The 25,185-nt window shown below is 46.2% G+C and overlaps 2 protein-coding genes across 3 annotated transcripts; both read right to left on the reverse strand.

Moving 5' to 3' along the window:
- On the reverse strand, positions 1-10,909 carry POPDC2 (popeye domain containing 2). Of its 2 annotated transcripts, none has more exons than XM_059465904.1 (4): positions 10,034-10,909; positions 7,616-7,724; positions 4,041-4,398; positions 1-446 (listed from the first exon to the last, which is right to left on the reverse strand). In XM_059465904.1, the coding sequence occupies exons 1-4, from the start codon at positions 10,576-10,578 to the stop codon at positions 364-366; spliced, it is 1,095 nt and encodes a 364-aa protein (XP_059321887.1). In that variant the 5' UTR covers positions 10,579-10,909; the 3' UTR covers positions 1-363. The 2 variants fall into 2 exon arrangements, with proteins under 2 accessions (XP_059321887.1, XP_059321886.1); XM_059465903.1 differs by having other exon boundaries at positions 3,903-4,398.
- Positions 10,910-15,986: 5,077 nt separating this feature from the next.
- On the reverse strand, positions 15,987-18,393 carry LOC132069826 (cytochrome c oxidase copper chaperone). Its single transcript, XM_059466282.1, has 3 exons — positions 18,155-18,393; positions 16,591-16,699; positions 15,987-16,195 (listed from the first exon to the last, which is right to left on the reverse strand). The coding sequence occupies exons 1-2, from the start codon at positions 18,271-18,273 to the stop codon at positions 16,615-16,617; spliced, it is 204 nt and encodes a 67-aa protein (XP_059322265.1). The 5' UTR covers positions 18,274-18,393; the 3' UTR covers positions 15,987-16,195; positions 16,591-16,614.
- Between the last annotated feature and the right edge of the window lie 6,792 nt (positions 18,394-25,185).

A 25,185-nucleotide genomic window follows, 5' to 3' on the forward strand; every position in this document is an offset into this window, starting at 1 on the left:
TAGTTTCATCTCTGACTTTAATGGGAATCATTGAATCAAAAGGAGCACAGATTCTGCAAGCAGGCTGGTATTGCTTGCAGGATTTTGGTGCACTTTGGTGACAGAGCTGCTGACAACCTCAGAGAGGCAGGACTAGAAAACAGACCGTGGAAGCACGCTGGGGAAGGCAGCTCTGGTGAACAGCCATGGGGTGGGAGGTGCTGGAGTGTCACACTGCAGTCCTAAGCAGGTGCTTCATGTGCTCCTGAGTGTAGATATCTGCTGGCAGACGTCTCTGCATGCTAAAGAGTGTCTCTGGTCAAAAACCTGTGTGAGCATCTGCTCCCTTGGAGGGGCTCCGGGATGAAAGCAGCCTGTTGTTCCCTAGAGTTCGGGGGTCTGAGTGGGAGCCAGAGGGGCTCGTCCTTTGCAGAGAGGGTGAGAGCTCTGGAGATGGTTTTCAGAGGCTGCAGAAGGAATGCAGTGGAGGAGGGAGGAAAAGGGGAACAGGGAACAGAGGGGGGAGGGGGAGAGAGGGAGAGAGAGAAAGAGAGCACACCATTACTACCATACTTTCAAACTTTTCCAAGACACAAACCTCATGGAGCCCACCATTACCTGTTCTTCTCCCCTCCTCTCCTAAATGACAGTGCAAAAGTGCAAAACTATGTAATTCCTCAACAACTGATAAATCAGGAAACAGGGTTATGCACTCCTTCTGAGATGGCAAAAACAAACCCTTCCACAAAGCTTCTGTGATATTGGTTAAACAAAGCCCACAGCTACTTTGCTTTTGCTCTCAAAGCATGTACAAAACGTTAACTACTAACTTAGATACCAAGTTGCAGACCATCAAGCATCCATTCACCCATCTCACCCACCAAATAGAAAGGCAGCCCCAAGATGTAATTGTAAAAAAAAAGGTAACAACAGCTACACATCCTGCAAGCACCTGATAGCAACAAACTAGAAAAAATGTAGTATGAACAGGAGAAAAAGCAGGTGGCTCTTGGTTGTTTAAACTTGCTGGCAAGGAATAAAGCTTAGCTTCCTCTGGAGCACTGAGCTATACTATACTGTTAAAGCAAGCAGTGAACAGAACTTTTGAACCCGCCTCCTTTGAACAGGCAGCATCCTCCTTAGAGAATGAATGTGCTCATCAGTGGATATCACTGTCCACCTTACTCATAAGCAGACTAGAAACGCTTTCAAGGAACTAGCTGACATGAATAGTAGGCCAATATATCTTCCATGAATGTTTTCTTGTGCATGACCTTTGTAGCACTTTGGGCATTCAAGAATTGCCCTCCTGAACTGCAGTGTTGCAAGGTGGCTGCTGTAGTGACAGAAAAGGAAAAAGAACATCATCCACAGAAGCATTTCAGCAGGGGGAATTTAGAGAGCTGCAAGGTGATTACCCACATTGGGAGTTGTGGGAAAGGAGATGAGAGCACAGACGAGGGGAAAGCCCCAGGAGAGCTCTGACCTCAGGGATGAAGAATGACACTGCAGGGGATTTCCCTGTTTATTACAGATGTATAAAAAAGTTAGGGAAGTGCTTTACCTGAGCCTTGGCAGACCTGCTCAGATTATTTACTGAGCTGTGAAAAGTTTTTAGACAGAGTGAAAACCTGCAGCCCCCCTGTATCACTAGTTTTTGTGGTGAGGCACTCAAGTCACTGTGGAATATTGTCCAGATGTGACAACTGCTGCTGTGCCACTGGGATGTGATAGGATGTGCTGGGATGTGATGTGGTTAGGACACACAAGTGCCAAGTAAGGTAACAGGGAAGTTCTCATTCCACCACTGTGAGCACACTAAACAGAGTTTTGGATTCCTTGTCTAATTACCTTAAAAATTCAAATACCACACTGTCTATTGTCTCCTGACTGACGGACATGGAAGATCATCTTCCTCTCCCACCTCAAATACAAGCCAAACCTGGCTTTTACTGCAGGTCTCTGCTGCCAATAGCAGCACTCTTGTCTCTGTCACAAGATCTAGAAAAACAAGAGCTTCCAGCTCACAACAGGACTGTGTGAAAGAAAGAATAGCCTTTTGCTGTGTAGCAAAGTTTTGCCCAACACACACACACACACGCACACCCTTGTGTGTATGTTCACAGTATTGCCTCATTGCCAAAAATGGGTGGAAATTTTAAAAAAAGCTACAGTGTTACTTGCCTCCTTCCTTTTTTTATTGCATTTGAAATTCTGGTTTTATTGAGCTTGATCAACCAGGAGAATTCTACCAGTGATCTGAGAATGGATATCCTCCGAGAAGGCAAAATAGAATCAAAGCACAGGCAAAGTGACTTTGCTGTGTTCACAACACTACTTGCATTCACTTGTGATCACAGTTTTCACAGACACTCTGACAGCAAGGATGAAGGATGCCTCATAAGTGATTCAGTGTTCCTGCCTCCCCAAGTAAGGATTGAAAAAGCTGCAATTTCGTATCCCCAGCAAAACCAGGGGCTTCACATTCCTAGAACAAATGTGGATTTTTTTTTCCTCTCTCTGCCTCCTAAAAAAGGAAACAACAACGAACTACACAAAACCAAACAACCCCAACAACAAAACCCTAATCAAAGCTCTTGCTAACTCTTTATCTGATCCAGCCACAAACAAATACACTTGTTCTTTCCCTGGTCACTTTCTTCCTATCCCAGGTAATATGAAGAATACTGCAGACTTGTCAGGGCTCATGCCAGGAGCCAATGCTCCCTGTCACAGCAGACGAAGAAGTAGACCCAAGCAGGCACAGAGAAGAGCAGGGTGCAATGTTGCTGTGTTCAAGGCTGCCTGATGGAAGGCAGCCACCCCAGCTGCAGCCCAGCCCTGCAACTTCCTTCCTGCTGTGCAGACCCAACTGAGATACATGCAGGGGTCACTTCTAGGACAGAAATCCCAGTCCCAAGCTTGGGGCCTGGCAGCTGGATTACTGTGGGCGGCAGCAGGAATGCACATTTTGGGGTCTGCAGCTGGTGTGTAGCAGCTGGCATGCAGTGGCTGGCTTAAAGTAGCTCAGGCTGGAATTTCTCTCTTGGCCACTTGGATTTGAATTTCAAGCACAAGCCACTCTCCCATCTATTTCTGTTTGCCTGCATTGTTCTTCTGCCCCAACAGCCATCAGGCAGGAGAATGCTTTTCCCTTGTAGAGTAAGGAGCTGGTATTTTGGAAGAGAGCATCTCATTCCCACTCACTCTAAAGCAGAGTTTGGGGCATCTTAAAACAATGCTTAGCCTGTCAGTCCACCTAGGGTGACTGGAGGAAAGACCTATACCACCCAGGGCAGACTTTTCAACATCTTACTGATCTAGCAGAGATCAGAATCTCAGCAGAAACAAGGAGGAAAAATCTAATGCTGGGATGAACTGTGGTGGGCAGGGAGAGGAAGGACTCTGAGCTTTGTCCCCTTGCCCGGACTGAATACTTGCAGGGTTTATAGCAATTCCTTGCTACCAATCTGCTATAAACCCTGGAGCTGTTTCTAGTCCTGTTGGCATCACCTAGGATGTGGGCTTTCTCACCTGCAGAGCTCTTGCTCAGCTCAATATATACTGGAGTATCTCCTGCTATAGCTCTACCTCATTGTCTCTGTGACCACTGGTATAAGCCTGACACCATTTCAGTGTTTCTGCCTCTCTTCAGGGATGGGGAGAGAACTGGGCAGGGAAGAGCTTTCTATGGCCAGGTTACTGACCCTTCTACCCCACAGCACAGCTGGTGCCTGGAGTCAAGCCTCTGCCCTGCTGCTTTTCCTTAGCAAAACCACCTAGCTTGAGCCCACCTTCTGGGATTCTTTGGGGCAGCGGGCCAAAAACCACTGCAGAGGTGCAAACCCACGGCAAAGGGGGTCCAGCGCTCTGTCCAGGCAGATGCACCACGGGAAAGACTTGCTCTGCAAGTGGGTACTTACGCGAGGGTCCCACACAGGGTGAGGTGTGCCCGTGCCTGGAGTGCCCTCACTTCATATACTCCCCTTCGCTCACATAGTCCATAAAAGACCCCGGCAACTCAGCAAAATCTTCCAAGACAAGACTGGTGGAGTCCTCACCCAGCAGATCACTGTCGGGCCGGGACGCCCGGGGGCGCGGAGCCGGCGGCGGCGGCTGCGGCGGCGCCTCAGAGACGCCGGCCTGGCCAGGGCCCGGCAGAAGCTCCTCACAGTCCTCCGACTCCCCCTCCGAGGAGGCCGGCCCAAGGACGTGGTAGAGGCTGGGCAGGCGGATGTCGAAGCGAAGGCCAAACTTGGCGAAGAGCTTCTCGTTGAGGGAGTAGAGCTTCTCCGAGATGTCATAGCCCAGATGGGAGGAGAAGAGGCGGGCGATGTAGCGGTCCTTCCTCAGGAGGAGATACAGCTTCTTCCTCGGCCAGGTGATGTAGCTGCAGTCGGTCTCGGCTGTCAGCGTCACCTGTGGGGCAGGGAGTGAGTGGAGTAAGTCCCACTGCCTGGGCGGGGTCACCCACCTTGGAGCCATGGGCTTCACTCACACAGGGAGTGCCCTCAGCCCCTTTGAATCCTACTCCCCTTGGAGATGGTGGGGCTGGAGAGCCAGATTTTCCTGATTGAATGACTGAATAAATCCTTATCTGATGCTGTCTCCTCTCCTAAGAAGGCAAAGACCCCATTTTCCTATGCAATTAGTAGCACATCCTCATTTAACCCAGCCACATGGATGGCTATGATTCACCCTCTTGCTTTCAGATGATGCTCCCTATCGACATCTGAGGGATGGAGCTGAAATGAACAGGGCAGCACAGACATCTCTATCCCTCAGAAATGCTACAGAGGGGGCTATTTTTGCATGCCCAGCCAGCCTGAGTTGCCAGCAAGGAGCCCTGGGGGAGGCTGCTGACCCAATGTGCTGCTGGATTGCAGAGCCCCACAGGCCCTGCTCCAAGAAGGCCCTGAGTGCTGGAAGAGGCACCTGAAAGGCTTCCCTGGTCATCCTGTGCCTGAGGGACATCCTGTCTCAGCAGTTCTGCTAGACTCTGTAGGGCCGAAATGGCCCTGAAGGACATTGCAGCACAGCTCAGTGAGAAAGGAAATGAAAGGTTTTATTGTGTTCATGTATATGTAGAAAACTCACAAAGATTTATTGGATTGATTTTAGAGAACATTTCATTTTCCTTCTGGTTTTGCCAATGTAAAGAGAGACCTTTTCCCCCCTAAGTGTAGGACAAGAATAATTTCAGTCAAAAACATTTTGTAGTATGTAAGTGTGTATTATAACAAATAATAATAAAGACAAGAAATGCAGGAAGGGTCAAGCTGCCCTGGGCCAAAGAAGAACATCCGAGTGTAATAGAGACACTGGCATGTGAACAAGTGCCGTAACCAAAATATTCCGGGGGCTCCCTTTCACTCTGTGCCCAGGGGTCTCCTTGGTCAGCCGCCATGGCAGAGGGCCACTGGGAAGCTGAACATGGCTTGGCTGCGTGTGTGTGTCCTTGGGTTTGATATTTGATGCCATTGCCCTGCAAACAGCTGTCTGATGAAAGAAATATAGGAGATAAAACCTGAGAACTTTCCCAGGCCAGGCAAGCAAAAGGAAGGGTCACACAGAAATTTAAATGACCGGAATCTCATTTTCCTAACCAACCTCTGGTGCAGGGATCAAAAGTGATCCCTTCTTGTGAGGGATTGAGATGCAATAAGCAAACCTGCCACCAAACCAGGACAGCAAGACAGATTTGTCCTGAGTCCCCCCTGACACAAGTGCTCCGGCATCAGCAAGAGCCTGTAATTCAGCCTTCTGGGGGAAAGTGCCAGCCCTGAAACCAAACTCCTTCAGGCACTGGGACCCAACAGTCCTGTGGGAAGCAATCAGCCAAAGCAGAAGCTCAAGGAAGGCAGCTATTCTCGTAGTCTAAGTCATGCTTCTGCCATTTTTCAGTGGGCTCAGAATTGAATTTGTTCAATCCAGAGAGCAATGGGGCAAGAAAAACTTCAGGCAAGAAAAACCTTCCACACCTTCCTCCAGCAAAGACCCAGAGCCCAACATGCACTTTTTAAACCAAATTATTGTGTTGCTAAGACAAGGTTGAGAGAAGTTACAGAGTTTTATTAGCTACTTGTGTGAGAGGGACTAGTGTGTTAAACAGCTGCCAAAAGCAGCACATCACCATGATTAGCATGGCCACTGAGAGTAAGGTCCTTCCAGGTACATGGACTGGTCAAGTGACACCTGGTGACTGCTGGTCTCACACAGCTGCTACTTCTTCATGCTCCTCTGTAAGCACACTGGGGTTTAGGCATTTCCAGCATATGGCCTTCCCTACCTAGGGCTCTACCTCCCCATCCTGATGCCAGGCATGGCTGACCTCACTGGCCAGCCCTGTCCTGCAAAGCAGATGTGCCAGAGCGTGGTGCTGGCAGGGCTGGTGCAGCCTGGCCCCAGCCTGCTCCCAGGCTGTCTCATGCACCACAGGTGAAGAGCCTCAGGAGGTCTGGGAACATTCATCTCCACAGAAATCAGCTCAGAAAATGATGTGGATGTCTTTGCAGGTTGCATGCCTGCAGTCAGCCATTGCAGTCAGCCATTTCCCTGCCCGTAGCCCATCACTCTCTCTGCTGGATTCTTGGGCAAATACAGCCCAGGAGCTAGCAGCAGTCTGCTGCCAGATTGAAGACCTGTGCAAAACATGAGATACACCAGCCCTAGCACAGCCATGCTGTTGTTGCCTTTTCTACTTCATTACCTTGCTCCAACATCCCTATTTCTGCTCACTATCTGTAGCCCTGTGCCACAGTCACATAGCCAGCTATCTCCTACAACCATAATCACTGGTGATGGCACTGTTTTCAGGAGCAATCACCATGAACCTTTCACACATGAGCCAAATTCAGACCCTAGGAAAACAGATTTGGAGAGCTGCCCTGGTTTAACCAAGTTTGCTTGGGGCTACCTACCCTCATGAGAAAGCATCATTCCCTCATGACCCTCCCATGCTCCCAAGGGATTAGCAAGATCCCTCCTCATATGCCCTAATTGACATAATGAGGATTGACATCCTGACAGGTATCAGGCCATCCTGAGATGTGCATTAAAGACAGGGAGATGTAGGCTTAAGTAATCTTTTCCAGAAAAAAAGCCAAGATAGACTGTGGGGTGTTGACAGCAAGGCCAAAATCCTTTCAGTTACTGCAAATGAGAATTGGTCTGGCCTCTCAGCAGGGGATCTTTCTGCTCAGAAAGAACCATATTCGGGTGTGAATCATCCTTTGTGCTTCTCCACCCAAAACACATGACCATCAGAAACTTCTGTGAGGGACAGGATGTTTGTGGATTTACATCACTGCTGCATGTGGCCGGGGCTGCCATCCTGATGCTAGGACTGGAGAACACTGTAAGGGAAGAGAGCCAGCAGTCTGGCACCTCCATTCCCTGATAAACAGGAAGGAGCACCGTGCTCCACCCTCCTTGCTATCAGCAGATAGTAGGAGCATGCCCTGAGGTCTTCAGAACAAGGTAGTAAAAAAGGTTAAATCACAATCCTATGCTGGCTAAACCACCAGGAAGGGGAGGAAAGTATTCCTGGTCAGCTTTGAATGGCACAATGGGGCCTCTCTACCTCCTTCTCAGACGTGCAGCAAAGCACCAAGGAGTGAAGCTGAGCTGTGGTTACCTGGAAAGTTCCTTCCTCAGAGGGTCGCAGCGACTCCCATTCTGGAGAGTCCAGGAACTGGTATGGAAAGACATAGTGAAGGAATTGTCCGTCCTGGCACACTCGGATCCTGCAGAGGACAGGTGAGGCAGACAGGCTTAGGCCACAAAACAGATGTCACATAAATCTGATAGCTCAAACAGTGTGTCCCACCAGAGAGGAAAGAAATACTTGTCTCACAGATGTCTCATACCCTCTTGGGACAGCTGCAGGTGCTTTAGTGATGAGCTATCCCTCCTTTCTCTGTGGGATTTGCTGCCACTTCCCCATATTCCATCTGTGTTCTGTTCCTTGCTACAAAGACAGCCCTCACAGGTGCAATGCTAACCCAGGACTTCTCAGCCCACAGGACTGCTGCTTTCTAGGTACTTCTAAGCCAGCCTGTGGCTCTTGGTACTTGTACCTTCCTCCTGTCTCCAGGATTGCATGAGGGCATTCCCAGTCTTGTACTGGGAAGTCACTGCATTCAGGATCCCCCAAAATCCCACTGCCCATGGTTCCTCACAGATCACCCCGAGAGCTCATAGTTTGCTGCACACTAATGCTCACTTTCTCTTGGCCTTCTGAGTATCCCTTTGCCTACTTTTGCTACAATTTCCTGCCAGGGTCAAGGTCAAATGTGCACTGAGCTCTGCTGTGGGAAAAGAGAAGGACCTGCATGGGCCTGAAGCAAGGACAATGCCAGGGCACTCTGGAGTTCTATTCATAGCTCTGCATCACCAGACTTGGGGCCTCTTGCTTTCCTGTCACTGTGTACCCCTGCTGTATGATGCACAAAGGCAATTCTTGCCTTCAGGAGTTAAAAGACTGTTCACCTCTGGCTTCTAATCACCTGGCAGTGCTGCCTGCAAGGGTCATGGATTGTAAAGCACATTTCCCAATCCAGGCATATTCTGCATTTCCAAGACCCCACTTGCTCAGTCTAAGAAAGAGCACCATAACAGCAATTCTCTGCAGGGTCAGCAAGGACCTCACAAGGCAATAGAGCGGGTACTAGGAAAAGTAAATCCATTCCCACCTCCATGGAGCATCCTTTACCAGCCAAGATGCATACTTCCCACTGCAAAGATAGCCCAACAACTACCCACCATCACCATCTTACATTGTCTGTTGCAGCACTCTCATGCCCACAGATGTAGCATCACATTATCCAGTGCAGGTCAAGACAGCACAGACTCTTCCCCAGAAATATTATTTACTGATTCAGTAAACCTCAGAGCCAGCTGCTCACCAGACATGTTTGGTAAGGTGAAGCACTACTGGAAACACACATATCAAATTTACCTCCAGTGCTTTGCCATTCATTATCCTGGTGGACCCAGGGTGCTCTTAACACATCTTAGAAAAGGGATCAACACCAAAAAAAGGAAGGTCAGCCATTCTTCTTTGCAGACTCCCTCACCAGAGAGGATTGGTCACTGCAGTAAAACAGGAGCCCCAGGTGATGCTTTGCATTCCCAAAGGAAAATCCTTGTGGGACACACCTCCTGCAGCTCAGCACTGCTACTATTTAGAGATCATCTTCCTTTCCCATTCTTATGTAACATTAGTGCCAAGTTTTTGGCAGCAGACTGGAAGCCAACACTATTGCTATTTGTATGCATCTGGATTTTGCAAATTGTTAAGTGGATATGCTGCTAAAGGCAGCAGATCTCAGGTGAACAAATGCCAGTACTTGATCACTCAATCAAATCTCCAGTGTCACTCTCTAGAGGTCCCTGAGGTTCTCCTTGGTGGTCCAGAAGAAGGAGTATCATAAATGCTTGACAGCACAGGGAAAGAAAGACACCTGATTAGGCAGGATCCACCACAGGAAAATACTCTCTCTTTTGAGGAAATGGTGCTCAAAGTGAAAAATGTCAAAGCCCTGAGTGTTGGGGTGTTGGGAACAGGAACTTCTCCCTGAACACTGCTGGCCAGGGAGAGCAGGTGAACTGAGGCCTCAGCACACTCAGCACACAGCTCTTCATATCACAAAGGTGTGCCTGGTACCCCCAGGTCCAGACACACTGCTCTCCTGCCTTGAGAAACACATTCTCAGAGCCAGTCTGCTCCCATCAGAATTAAGATCACTTCAAAATGACAGACAAAGGGGTAAGAATTCATCAAAAGTATCACAGGTAAGGTTGAGCTCCACTTCATTGCCCACAGCTTGAGTCTGCAAACCATTCCCTGAAATACCCTTAAGTTAGAAAAACAAAACAAAACTAACACCCCAAAAAGCAAATTTCCCCCTTCCCCAAAAAACTGATGCATATCTGAGATCCTTATCAGAGGAAGGAAACAATCCTCACCCCAGTTTCTACAGAGGGTGATAATACAACAAAAAGCCACAGCAGTTTGCTGTCAGACTTTGCTCAAAGATGGGGGAGCCTTTACCTGCCAGACAGCAGCAGCGAGAGGCGGTCAATGGGCGTCTTGCCCTCCACTGCATAATTCTGGTCTCTGACTAGCGACTGCACCTGCTCCTCACAGCACTTCACAATTTCTTTGTAGACTTCCAGGGGCACCTGCAAGGGCAGGTACATGGTCTTGTAGAGGAGGTCAAACTCTTCTGGGATGGTGTTTCTGCGGAGCCGGTACGCCAGGTGAGCCAGCTGAAGCAAGCAGGCGAGGACCAGCAGCATGTTCCAGATGAAGATGTCCAGCCCACAAGCACTCAGCCAGCCCCACAGAGCGTAGCAGAAGTAGCCTGGGGCCAGGAGGCCAAAGATATAGAGGGACCCAAAGATGCCACTTCCCCCCATGTAACCCAGGAGGACAATGCAGCTGGCCAGCTGGTAGGCTGCTTCCTCTGTAATCTCCTTCCAAGCATCACACACCGGAGGCTGGAGAACAGCCTGGTCCCAGGAGGGGCTGTTTGCGCTCATCCTGCCCCACTCCCCACCCTCCCCAGCTGTCCTGCGCTCAAAATGAATTGTCATACACAAAGGGTGCTGCAGAGGTTGGAAAGCAGAGCTGCTGGGTAGCTGTTCCTCCTCCTCTTCCTTTTGTGCACCGTCTGGTCCCACAGCAGCGTTTCAAAGTAACATGCTAAAAAAGAGCTGTCGAATGTTTTTGCACCCGAAAAATTCCAAAAGCGTTCGCTTCTCCTCTTTGTGGCTCACAAAGCGTCGGCTGGCCCCCTTCTTAGCCACAACAGTGAGAAAAGAAGCTGGCAAATGTGAGGCCTAAAGAGCTCAGTCAGAAAAAGAGTCGAGGCCATTAGCTAGAAAACTCACTGACGGGACAGAGATCTCCTTGCACTGCCTGTCTCGCCTGCGCTGCAGCAAATGGAATAGCGACCGTGAGAGAGCAGCAGAGGGAGCTGGTGATGAGTGTGGAATGTGTATCTCTTGGCAGTGGAACGGAGAGAGACCCCAAATGGATAACCATGTTTGGAATTGAAATCCAAGGAGCAAAAGCAGCGAGGAGAACAGAGAGCAAGCATGCACCCGCTACTTAACATAACTCAGGCGGCCAGATAAGCCCAGCACAGCACGAGGAGGGGAAAGGAGAAGGGAAAACAACCAGCTTATCGTGGCGAGCTCCAGTCACACATCAGACTCTCCACTGCTCTGCACTCCTGCAAGAGAGTGACTTTCACCCAGCACAAAAAAGGAAAAAGGTCACCCCCTTTTCCCACTGTGGTTTGTAACCGTGGCAGGGACTTGGCAAAAGAAGAGAGGCTGGCTCTCAATTAATACTCTCCATTACAGCCTCCCCTTACTCCAGCGAGCTTCCTCTCATGGGGTGTTTTAGATCAACGGGCATAAGGAAAAGCTTTGCACAGCCAGAGAACTGTGAATGCAAGGGATAAAACTAGAGCAAACAAACCTCTGGCACCCAGTTTCATCTATCATGAAGATGACACTATCCAGCCTGCCAAAAGCTTTGTGAGCGTGTAACACTTGGAAGCACATTTTGTGGGGAAATCCTAGTTGAGGGATTACAGGCTCTGTTGGGAAACACCCTTGAGAAACATCATCTCACATTCTCATTTTTCTAATAGCTACTTAGAACCTGCCCTAGACCTTCATTTAGCCCAATGAGGACAGCCAACACTTCCCACTCAGGTAACCCAGGACAGAGGCGCAAGAGGGAGCCTTTGAGGTCAATCCTCCATGGTCAGCTACACAAAACATGCGTAAATGCAATTCCTCCCCTGCTTCAAGTAACACATTATCAGTCACACAGGCAGGATCTGCCCCACTGCCAGGATGCAATTACATTTCAGGCACTGACGCAACCCACGTGGTCTCCCATCCCAGTGTGAAGTCAGCCTGCACAGGTCAGTGGGGTAGAGATAGGGTTTCAAGGGTGGTCGTGTTTCAGGCCGAGCTTGCAGCTGCCCTGCCTAACATGCCATTCCCATTGGCACCATTCAGTTAAAGACACACTGATTGCCTCTCCTAACTAACAGTGCTCTGGAATAACGCTGTCTCCCAGGCAAGGCTGCAGTAATGCTTTATGACAACCTTCAAGAATCCATCGTGGTTTTGGACAGCACAATCTTATTTCTGCAATGATGAGGCCATGTGCAATACAGAGCTGCATGGTTCCTAAGAGCCATCCTGGCAGGCTGACACGTGGGAAGGAAAGAAGACAAATTAAACTTTGCACAGGGTGAGCACAGTCCATTCAGAAAGGTGCTTTCTGTTAAGGACAAAGTGAAAAAAATAGTGAACCTGGTCTTCAGAGGCCCCTTAACTAAATGAAGAAATAAATCCTAGCTACTGAAGCAGAACAACACCCATCTGCAAGAGTTATGGGGAAATGAAGAACTTTCTCTCAACCTTCTCTCCAAAGCAGGACAGATGATCTTATAGCTAAAGCACCACAATAAAAAAATCTTGGGATACAGGCTCTGTTTTTCATACCATTGCCATATACTCGCTATATGATCCTGACAACAACTTGTGTACCTTTAGGCCTCTGCAAAAAATCTGTAAGGAGCCTTCTCTCCAAGATAGGCTGACATCTGATAAAATGGGGAGTTGGGATATCAAGATTGTGAACACTTAGAAGAAAGATACTTTGCATAAGATCTGTGAGACAAAACTGAACTGCTACGAGAAGAAATGTAGAACTACATTAGAGGAAGCACCTCACATCCTGAGAAGCACCATTGCATTTTCTCCTACCTTTTCATACTACCAAAACCCTTTTGCAGGCGCATCAAAGAAAGTGGAAAAAAAGGAAGTTAGTAATTTCATTCTTCTGTTAGGTAAATTCCTGAGTAAAAAATAACTGTGTTAATGACTCATTAGGACAAGAAAGGCCTTCATCTGACATCTTCTAGGACATAAATAGTGGTGTTGCAGTGATGCTGAAGCCAGCACCGTGGGTGAGGATGACCTGTTGTGATTTCTCTGTGAAAGGCAGACAGGAAGCTTTCAACCCATGGCAATAGCAGCACAAAGCTCTCATTAGAAACGACACAACTTTTCTGCTGGGTCTCAATGTGACATTGTAGAGAGAATGATACAGTACTTTAAAAGGTAGATCTCAGAGCACACACTAGAGATTAACTTAGTGTTTTCAGACTCAGATTTCTAAAAGGAAGATTTGTAAAGTGATTGAACCGCAAAGACTAAATCTTCCTTTCTCCCTCGACAGTACCATGGCCATACAGATCATCTTCACAGCACTTTCAGTTTTCTACTCAGCAAAAGTAAAAAACCCTCTTATTACCAAAGAGACATTTTATTTTCATGCCTTGCTCTGGATTAAATGCCCTTCAGCCAGGGATACTGGTTCATCCAAGACAAGTGTTCAAAAGCCAATACTGATTCAATAGGAAAGGGATTGAATCAAATAACAAAGCTGAAAACAATTTGGAATGAAGATGGCAAGTTCATAGAAAACACCTGAGCAACATTAACACCCTTCCCTGGAAGTACACACGTAAGCATTACTACAAAATGTGTTTGTGAAAAACAGACACGTCAAGCTTTTCAGCACTGAAACAGGCAGTGTGGAAACAGGTACTTCACTATTTCCCCACTTAAAATGGACTCAACCAGTAGCACTTAATATTTAGCTGCATGTGATGATGCAACACAGGTACAGCCTGCACTATGTTTGGCAAATAAATCCTCTGTCCTTGAGAGCCACACAACACAGAGATTATCAGTCCCAAATCTCACAGCAGCTGCATGACTGGTTATTTTGCCCATCCTTTAGGAAGTCAACAGGTTCACTACTGATCCCATAAGCTGAAAACTAGCTCAATCACCTGTGTTGAGGACACTAAGACCTTGGTAGCTTGAAGTCAGAGAGGGCATAATCAAACACCTCTTGATTTATTATACAGTGCATTGCTGGAATTAGTCTGCAGAACTGTTACTTACACATGAATAAACACTGTAGCTCCAAAATATACACATTTGATTTACAACTGCTGGGAAAGGTCTCAAGCCTACTCCAGACTAGCTCTCAGTGAATTACAAAGGTTCAAAGATGGCATGCACTGTATCTAGTTGTGCTACCCTAAACTTGACTATAGTTTAGTCAAGTTTCCTGCTACTGCTGTGTGTGCTACACCCTCAAGGTACCCACCACCCTGTGCAGGGCCGTGTCTGTCACCAACACTGTCAGTAACTATTAACACAGGAACTCCCACTCCCTGAATGAAGCCCTGAACTCACTCCACAGGAAAACCATAGTAAGAAATGAAGCCACTCAGCAAGGAATTTGATTTGACTACAAGGTTCTTCCATTGTTGCTTCAAGTGTAGAGTTGTCCAGTATCCTTTCTGTACCTGTTGCACACAGGTACATCAGCATGCCACTCATTTCCAAAAACTTTCTGAAGTACTTGCCTAGCTTTTACCCTCATGGAGGTCTACACACCCAAATTTTTAAGTGAATAGAATTTGTGTAAAATAGTGCAGGAATGTGTTTTTTTTCTTTTCTTGACCTGATATAAGCAGCTCTCCACTTTCACTTGGCCACTTCCTGCCCTGCTCTATTCTGTGGCACCATTTTCACAGTTTACCCAGACCATGCTACCACAAAGCTGGTGCTCATCCACCTTTTAGCATTCTCCTCAGTTCATACTCTGACACACAATGGTTCAACAAGGAATGACCTTATTCAGGTTCCTACCTCAAGACAATAATAAACACCAAAAAGAGCACCAGGTCCTGCTCCTCAAACAGCTACAGTGCCACAGGCAGCCTTGAATGTTTTCTGCCAGAGCCACACCTGCATCCCTACTCTGAGGCTAAAAGCCAGCGTGCACACAACTCTTGCCTCAAGACAGGACCTTCAGAAAACATTCCCAGAGCAAGAGTCTAAACTCTCCTCATGCAACTTGTGAGTCTCAGCAGGGGCAGCACCAAGTGTTACATACTAAATGTTCACAGCCAAAAACCACTGCTACCTCAGGATACATGGGGCCCAGCAGGTAGAGAAACAATCATGACTGGACTCATCCCTGCAGCAGACCAAAGCCAGTAGAAAAATCAAGACAAAGCACAGATTTTGTCTCTTCAGTTTCTGAAGAGAAAACTCATCAGGAGAAAAAGTAATTAGCGATACCATATTCAGTAAAGTCAACTCACCACAGGAGGAGTAACATTAGGGTTGCACAATTACATACGATGAAGCCAGAAAAGCCCCACCTGTAACAACCCAGAAATTGCACCTGATGTTTCTCTAACAAGGTTGTAAGAAGGAATCAAAAGCAACAACTACCATCTCATACAACACCATAATCTCATTCAAGTGAAAGAAGCCAGAAAACATAAGTCCATGCATGCATAGCACAAGACCAACCCAACAAAAACTGAGCATAAGAAAAAGCTCTACTTTCAGGCAAGTAACCTGTACATACAAGTCACTTGCAGTGACAGGGAGCAGTCCTCTGCTCCCTTTCTGTTGAAGAACTACGAGCTCAAGCGAGTTTGAGATGGGAAGTACCTAATTTTTCATTACAAAGAATGAAGCTTGGGTAATGATATTCAAACATCGCAGAAGAATTAAAACATGGGGAAATCAAATACAGTTTTGACTCTAAGGAAGTTCATTTCATAAGTCTGTGGTCACCTTTGCACAAACATAGTTACAGCTACTGTCACAAACAGCACTGCAAACTTCAGCACAATTGCTGAAAACTGCAAGTGTGCAATGCTACTAGCATGATTTCACAATTTGCATCAGTGGGAAAACCCAGCAAAGCCCTCTCTTGGTTCAACCAAACCACCACAGTAACCATTACGAAGAAAGAGTTCCTATGTTAATGATTAAGCAGGCTTTTCTCATGCTCTCATTCCTGCAGCATGCTCTTTTCAGTAAGGAGGGCGCTGTCATTTCTTCACTTAAAAAGAAACAGAAGTCAGGAACATACGTCATTTTCAGGCTTTTATTGAGAGGAAAAAATATATTTTCTATAGCAGTGGTCAAGAGCAAACAGTGGAAAAGCTACAGATGTGATGCATACTCTATCATTAAAGACTCTTCATAAATAGATTTTTTGTTTATATTTGTTCTTTCAATTAACTTGCAGAAATAATTTATTTTGCAGCTTTCCAGAACACAGTCACACCAAAGACATCATCTAGAAGAGAAAGGAAACACAGCTTCACAAAACATGGATTTCCACTAGATATTGAGCAACAGTTCAACAATCAACAAAAAAACCCCAGCCCAAACCCACAAAAACCAACTCCCACGTGTCCTAGCACCAGAAATCTAAACTGAGGTTTGGATCTCTTAGCAGACAACAGAGGCAGCACCATTCTCTACTGCTGAAGGGTGACTCACAGAGGCTGTGTGCTGCCAAGGGCTTCACCACCCTCACAGGACAGCAATGCTGGCTGTAGTGTCAATGAGAATTGCTCTGCCTTCTCTCTCATAAGGGCAACACCATCACAAACACTACTCTGGGCCTTCCAGGGGCACCAGCTGAAGGCAGGGCACTTCAGAGGCAGAGGTGCTGAAGGCTGTACTCACCCCACTCAGTCCTGCTCATCTCACTCATATCTTGAAGCCCAGAGCTCTCATACACTCTTTGTGAGCTTCAATTAGGTGCCCACAGTTTTCTTCTCCCTTCTCAATAATGCTGCAAAACAAAAAGATTTCCAGGGTTCAGCAATAAAATGTTCACTTACTTTTAGTAAAGAAACAGAACTAACAAACTGTTGGGGACAATTAAAAATCCCTATTAGGATCCAGAGATTTTTTTTTTCCTATCCTGTCCAGGGTAGTGCTGTTTTGGACAATATAAAACTATCCCAAAAAGTTACCCAAGTCTGGAGCTGTGCACCTAAAACTCTGACAGCAGGCAGAACAGAACTTCCTGTTAACAGGCCTGGGTCTATTCTGGGCATGTCTGGATGGGGATTGGTTATACAACACAAGGCTGTCACACCATCAAGTAGCTGAGCTGGCCAGATTCAAATTGTTCAGTAGGGAAGCAACAAAATTTCCCCAGTAAGAGAACAATACAGAACAGGTTAACCAGTAAATGATAATTTAATCAAACTTCAGTTGCAATTTAAGGACCCTGAAGCAAAAAGCAAAACAAAACACAACACCTGTCCAGCTATTGTCGAAAAAATTATTCAGAATATATGGTAACTTTTGATGCAACTCATCTATCCAAGTAAGAGCCTCTCATTGTTGGTATATCATGTATACCACAAAAGCAGTTCAGACTTTCTTTTGACTGAATGACAGAGCTGTTTAGTTTTCTTCTTGGGTTTTATTACAAAGAGCATGGACACATCCCCTGGCTGCCCAGGGCAACTCCATCTGAGCAGTAACATCCATCCTACCACCCTTTTCTTAGGGTGCCCTGGAGTCACCTCACTCTACTGTGTAACTAGACATGCTCCCCTAAATTTAGCAAAACCAATGTTCAGTATTATGCCACCTGCCAAACACCATCCATACCACCAGCAAAGTAAAAAAAAAAAAGACAACTTGGTCATCGGATTAAAGTTTTTTAAACTTTAAAGATTGACTGTCAAAGACAAAGGAGCTCCATTTGGAGGGTGCACTTCATACCATTTTATAGGTCTTATGATCATGACTAAGCCTATAATTACCAATGCAGCTATATAGGTCACTGTCGAATTTTGAACTTCTCTGGGAAATGTCATCCTCTGAGACTCAAAAAAAACCGGAGTATTTTTCTTTATTTAAAAGAGAATGTAATTATACTCAGGTGAACAATAAAGAAGTTATCACCGGCTGGTACGTGTTGCTTCAATCAACAATAGTGAAGATTTACAAGCAGCATTAAAAGCTGATCTTTGAAACCTGTTTTAAACACGGGCTATGAGGTTTTAAACTCCTAATTTCTAAGTAATCCTTTAAAGACAGTTTCCTCTCCTTCTCCACACTCTCCCTCCTCCCTCGGACACTCCAGCACCCCCGTCTGGGATGGGGAGCGCCCCCAGCATGCCCGGCGCACGGTGGCACAAACCCCGGGAAGGGAGGCAATGCCGGCGGGGCAGGAGGGTGGAACGCCCGGGCGCGGAGGGGCCACGGGGGCTCGGGGCCGGGTCCCTACCAGGCGTCCCTCGCCTTCTTGGTCTCGGGGCAGGCGCAGCAGGCCTTCAGCGGCTTCTTCCCTTCCTGCGCCTCGCCCGCGCCCTTGCCGTCGCAGCTGGCGGCGGCCATCGAGGACATGGCGGGCAGTTCCCGGCTCCCTCAGCCGCGGGGAGAACGGGCCGGCGGCGGCGGTGCGAGCGCGGCTGGTTCCGGGAATGCTCGCCCGCCCCTTCCCGGCCCGTGGCCTGCCGGGACGGATGGTGGGGGGGGCCTGCTGCCTCCGCCTGCCCCGCCTCTTCCTGGCCCTCACCCCAGGGCGGGTGTGGCTGTCACACTGTGGTGAGGCGAAAGTGACATTTTCCAGGGACACTCGGTACTGAACGAGCCCCAAGGGGAAGGAGGGAGCTGGCAGCGGGGAGGAAAAATGGTGTCGTGAGGCGAGAGCAGCCGGCTCCCGCCGCGGTCAGCAGGAGCAGCGAGTGACGCCCTCGGCCCTGCCAGCGCCGGGCTCCACCCTGAAAGTGCTGGCCAGCACATAAACCTCGTTCTTTCTACTCAGCCAGTGGGGAAAACAGTGAATCAGTTCATTGTGGCGGTGGCTACACGGACACAGCACAGTCACCATCACTGGGATCATTAATGTCACGGTTTCATGGCCGCGGCCCAGCAGGGCCGGCCCTTGGCATTGCTGCAAAAAGATGTGCTCTGATGCTTGATCTTTCATGCTTTCAAGCCTAAGCAACAAGAAGGGGTATTTAGTTTGTGAAACAGAGAGTGACTAACGAGCTCCAAGTGTTGTCCATGCTTGACATGCTTCAGTGGTCTCAGACCTGATGGGGTAGTAACAAGTCTTGGAAAGAAGAATGTGTACTGATACTGGACACAAAGAATGCAGAATTTACAGGCCACAAGGACATCTGGCAGAACTGCCAAGATAAGGAAGAAAATAATAAAGCCAAGTCAGCAATTGTGTTAAAATAGCTCCAACAGGGTAAAAGTTAATTTTGGGAGGGGGAGATGGTGACCACCAAGTCAGGTACCACTGAACCCAGAAACCCACTGACTCAAGTAGAAGACTGAGTCTTGAAAATCAACCAATAGAAGACAGAATACTAATTTATATGAGAACTATGTAACTTCTAGCCAATGAACACAAATTCTTTTGTTTGCTAAAACGTGTAAGTAGTAAAAAGCTTTGGTAGTTGGTGTGCTTGATCTGTGGAATACCACAGAACACCCAGGTTTGCACAACTCTAAAATAAATAAATAATGTCTCTCTTGATTGTGTAATTACTGGGTTGTTGCACACCAGGTAATGAATCTGACTTTTGTGGACAACAGCATGGGCAGTAAGGGAGAGGATACAGAGCTGCTTTTCCTTTGTAGTCTGTCCCAAACGAAGTAATCAGTAGCCACTCTTGTATTTCAGATATCTGCCACATACAAGCCACAGCTTAACTCTTAGGCCACAGTCTGTCACCTCCCAGTGCTAATTTGTGTTTGCTACCAGTCCTGACCACTCCAGTGTGATACTTACACAAGCCCACATCCAAAGGAATGACCCACACAGGTAATGTGGGGAAGGACAGGACAGCGTGGATGGGACACTGCTGAGACCTTGCAAAGGGAAAAGATTAATATGCCCATCAGGATGCAGCTACTGTGCCTTTTAGTGGGGTGTTGCAAGAGTCAAAAAAGAACTGGCAATTTCTGTTGTGTACTAAGGGGATTCAGAATTGTAGGAACACTGACAAGAAGAAGGAGGAACAGAAAGTGTCACGTAACACACACTCACTCACCTAATCACCACTGAATTATCCATGGATCTCTGTTCCCCACCATGCCATATCTCTGGCAAGACTGTTCAGGTGACTGGCACCCATGCAGCCTCCTGGTACAGCACACGTGCATTGTGAGGCCGTGCAGCCAAGTGTGATGAGCTGAACATACACAGGTTGCACACATCTATTCTCCAAAGCAGTGCCTTGTTCCTAGTTTGTTAAACATACTAAGCATGTTTTCCTTTAAAATTAAATAGCTTTGTCTTTCCTTCCGAAAGCTTTATCTGCTGGCCACTTTCCAAAGGCCTAGACAGAGCTGTTGGTAGCTCTGTCCAACACAAACTCTGAGAGAAAGACTGTCATAAAACCTCCAAGAGGATTTCTCAAGTTTGTGATTGAATGGTATCTTTTTTTAGCTTCTTTAATATTAAAAAAGAAAGTTGGAAAGACATTGATTTGGCCTGTAGAAACCAGAAAGACACAAAACAAAATACATTTTATACTCTGTATATAAAATACATTTTGTATTCTGGACCAAGTTCTAGAATGCCAAGGGCAGAGGGAGGTTAAAATTTAGTCATCTTGAGAGATGACTTGAGATGGGTCTGCACAAAGGTATGGCCTCTGAAGACTAAACATCTCTGGAAGTAGCCTTCCAACTAGATTAAGGAGGAGCACTGCTATTCTGGCCATGCTCCCTGCAGGGTAACAGTTTGTACCAGAATTGCCCCATAAGAAGGAATAATTTCTTGGTGGGATAAAAGGAAAGAGGCTGGAAGGGAGGAGAAGGAAGAGAATACCCATTAAAGCATGGTTAGCACATTGTGATACTGATTGCACCAATTTGGAGTACAATGCAGAGGTGAGACCACAGCCATTTCTCTTCTGACATTGCTTTGTGCATAAGAACTGATTGTTAACTCAGTGATTTTTGTTTTCTATTTCTCCTCTGCCTGCTGACAGTGGCAGAAGAATTCTGTTAGAGAGCTATGTGTGAGAATGAACAGATTTATCTAGCAGTCACGAAGGAATAGCTAAGGGCAGGCTACTGAGATGAAAACTGTCAGAACAAGTACCCAGGGAAAAAAATCCAGCAAAAATATCAGTCTCTGAAAGAGATAATGAGAAAAGACCCTTCCTCAAGCTGCCATATCATTTGGCAGCCTGGTGCCACATGTGAGAGTACAAGGACTCCAGCTAGCACTGAACATTTACAGCTCTTGACTTAGAGGACTAATGGGTGAAATAAGGAGAGACTACCCAGCTGTCATGGGTTTCCAAATTATTTCTCCTGTACAGCCTTTTATCAGAATTGAAGAACATACAGCAGTGGCTCATGATGTGTGAACATCACAGCAGCACTGCAGTCATTGCCGTTGGCTTCCTGTGCCTTCAGTTTCACCCACTAAAAGAATGGTTACTCAAATAAATATCTACTTGTCTCCAGTAGACAGATTTTTCAAGGAACCTCAAAAATGTATTTACATTCATTGTTACTGTTAGGTTGAGAAAGCCCCTATCAATGTCAGTTGGAAGTAACAGTCTGGGGTAGTCTGGGGTTTTCCAGATTTTTTTCACTTCTAATATACATGATAGAAGGTACATTAAGCTGTGGAAATTTTGTGTGATGAAACTGAGCTGAAGACATTTTGATATTTTCCATGTAGTGCCTATTCTGGGAACCACTTCATCATCTTGAAAAAAGAAACCTGTTCAAGAAGTATTTTTGGTTTTGACTGAGTATAAACATAAGACAGCCAATGCTCCAGCAGCCCAGTCAACCATATGCTGTGTTTTACTGTCAAAGAAGTTGTTTGTGTTTTGCGTCAATGCTTAGATAACATGAAAATAAAGGATTTCAAAGCTCTGAGCAAGATGTCTTATCAGGACCCTGCTGCCTCTTAGGCAGAACAGGACAGGGCAGAGTTTCTCTTTCCGATCAGAGCTGCAGACCTGCAACTACCAACTGCTATCACTCAGCAGTGGGACCAGATAGAAAATGAATGCTGTGATAGAAGTGCTCCAATCTAGTACCATGGAAGAGACTCTAAGGTCATTATTTACACCCCCTCAAAGCTTCAAACTCCACCTTTAGGTGAAGGCAAGGGGTTCAAACACTGGACTGATATCACCTCAAGAAGCAGTGCACCAGTCCTTTCCCAGACTGAAGAGGCAAATCCTCATGTTTCAGGACTACAGCATGAATTCTGTACACAAGGATTCTCTACCATAGGACTGAACCATCCCCTACCTAGGAGACCACCTTGGAAGTTAGTGGAGGAAGTCTCCTTGCATACTGGCAAGCAAGCCCTTAAAAACACAAGAGCAGAATCAAGATTACTTTAAAAGCTTTTGTGTATCTTGAATGCTCTACAAAGCCAGTATTGCAACAGATCATCTCTTGCCAGAAAAACAGCCAAATCTTCAGAGCATCAGCCTGGAGGTGGAAGGCAGTTTGAAAGGATGAAGTCACCTTCCAGTTTAAAAACAAGAACTGCTGTCTCTAACAGCAAGACTCAGCCCACAGATATTCTGGGGCCTCATTCTGGGACTTGGACTCTGGCCCCACCCTCCCCAGTAAAGAAGACAGTGACCTTCCTACAAGCTTTGGTATAAACTTAGAAGGTATTAATGCCTTCCTTACATTGTTTTCTGCACATCTCTCACCAGTTTGTGCTAGGATTGGGACTATCCTCACTTTCATATTATGCCCCTTCTTGTCACTGTCCATTGAAAGCATATCCAAACATATTAGTAAAGATTAGGAATTTGCCATGCATGCAACACTGCAAAATCTGGATCAGCGGGTTCAGTGTGCAGTCTCCCTGGTAATAAGGCAAAAGAAGGAAGCTGGTGTTTTGTTCTGTGCCACAAAATAACCTGCCTGCTCCACATATGTTAGAAGCAGGAACTATGAGCCTTTAGGCACATGACATGTGGCAGCTTTTCCACAATGCAGATATGCAGCAGCTGATGTTCAATGTGCATTTAAAGGCCAGTCAGGCTTATTTCAGTGCTTGCTGGGGTGACTGACCAGCTGTTCCCTTTTGTGGAGGGAACACCCATGAAAATCTAAGCATTTTGGAATAAATCTTATTGCACTCATGGGAAGGACAGGTGTTTGCACTCAAATGGCTGCATGTGTTACCAACACACCAAAATAGCATAATAGAAGACAACTGTCTGTTTTCTGATAGTCTCTACACATAGTAACTTTAGAAAATTTTAATCTGCTTTTGGGAAATAACATCACTAGTCCTCCAAAGGGCATGAATCTGCAAAGGACTGTCCCTATACTGCAATCAGGCTCACTATTTTCAGTTAAAAATCAGAAAAAGCCTAGGTTTAAAAGCACTTATGCATGAACCAGATACGCAATAGTCATCCATGGGGATTTTTTCCCCCCAATATTGCAGTTACCCAAGACAGCGGCCTATAAAGATCTTTCCAAAGAGGAAATCTCTTCCATTCTCAGTTCTCATTACTTGAAAGAGCAGGATTTTCAAACTTCTGCAAAAAGACCTATATGAATTGGCAGAACTGACCAGAATCAGACAGCTGAGCCACTGTTATTATAAACATAACATGCATGCATCTCCAGTTAGTCACCCCACAAAAAGCAAATGCTGCCTAAGGTCTGTTCTTGTACGTCACAGCAAACCGCATTCAGAGCCCAAACCGCATCCAGGAGCCTGTGTACTAAAGAAAAAACATCTCACTGTAGTTCCATAAAATCCTCCATAACACAAACTTATAACCTTGATCAGTTCTGCTGCAAACCAGGCAGTGTTTCTGCAACTCTAGTGAATGGTGTTAAGCTGTCAGTCAATTGAGAAGCAACAAAACTGTAGGTCCACTTCTTTTCCACTGCACACATCCCTTTTGTCCTTTTTTTCCTGTAAGTGTTGCTGCTATTAACAATTTTATTCTGCTTGATGGCAGGCCATTTTGATGCCTGTGCCAGTGGCAAACCTGGTTTGTTTGAATCTATTCAAGTCTCTCATGATCATATTTTTGAAATGTGAAGCTCCACTACAGAAAACAGTTTAACATTCTCAATGAACTGCAGGACCTAACTGGAAGCCTGGAAGGAATCATTAGTATTTACAAATACACGAGTCATTCCATATTTGAGATGTCACTGTCTGCAGCTGCATACTTCTATGTACTCACATTCCAGCATCTCACTTCTTTTAAATGTTGCACCAAGACATATGCTGTGCAGTGCTGCAAGCTGCTTCTAAAAAGCCTGCAATATCTTCTGAATCCATTCAGAATTCCTACAGCTGTTTTTCACAAAGTTACTAGATAATGTAGAAAGTTCTGTCACTCTGAAGCTGTTTCTTTCACATCAGTGGTCATTCTAGATTTCAACTTTGAGCACCTCATTCATTTACACTTGTTTACTTCTGCTTTTCTTCTTGCTGATCTTTTTTTCAAGGATCTTTAGAATCCTAGTTCCCACCAAAATCAATGGGACTTGACTATCAAGTGCTTAATGGTCAGATTTTAACAAGCACTAGGACATCTCCATATGCAGGTGAAGAGATTGTCAAGAAAGTCTATTTACACTGACGTCTCTCTTAATACATTGCTTATCTGGAGTACAATTAATTTTTTTTAAGTGACATGGGAACATATGTCATCTACATGGCAGAAAATTTCATCTAAACACCCAGCTCAAGCCCACATCCTGACTGTTTTGCCCTGACTTTCAACATGCTGCACAGTATTTTATCCAAGCACTGTCTTAGGTTAGTACTTACTCTGTGTAACTCTACATTTTAATCAATGCTTCCTGTATGGTCTGGCATTAACTGTTCAAGTCCTTTATTTCAAATGAGAATGGATTCTTCAAAGTCTGGTTCTCTCCTAGGGGTCCATGCATACAAAAACTTTGTATCAAAGAGAGGATGTTTCCAGATCAGCATGCTAGAGGCTGAACTCTTATCATATTCTCAGAGTTGGTATGTCAAGACAACGATGATGTGCTCTAGATCCTGTTTGGTTCAGTCTCCACCATGAGGGACTGGGAAGTGATGAGGGAAGGACTGTGTGCATGCAGACAAAGACAGAGGGGAAAGATAGAGGAACTTTCAAGACTAAAGAGTGCAGGCTGTGTTCTCTTACATGAGGGAAGTGATACTTCTACATCCTTCCCCAGTCCTTGAAAGGGCTCTGTGGACGCCCCATCCAATTCTAGCTTTTTTCTGTCAAGGGCCCCAGTGTCCTGTCACTGCTCCCTCACCTTTTTGTCTCTGGTAGGCCT

This window comes from Ammospiza nelsoni, chromosome 2, assembly GCF_027579445.1.
Source record: "Ammospiza nelsoni isolate bAmmNel1 chromosome 2, bAmmNel1.pri, whole genome shotgun sequence".
Classification (NCBI taxonomy): Eukaryota; Metazoa; Chordata; class Aves; order Passeriformes; family Passerellidae; genus Ammospiza; species Ammospiza nelsoni.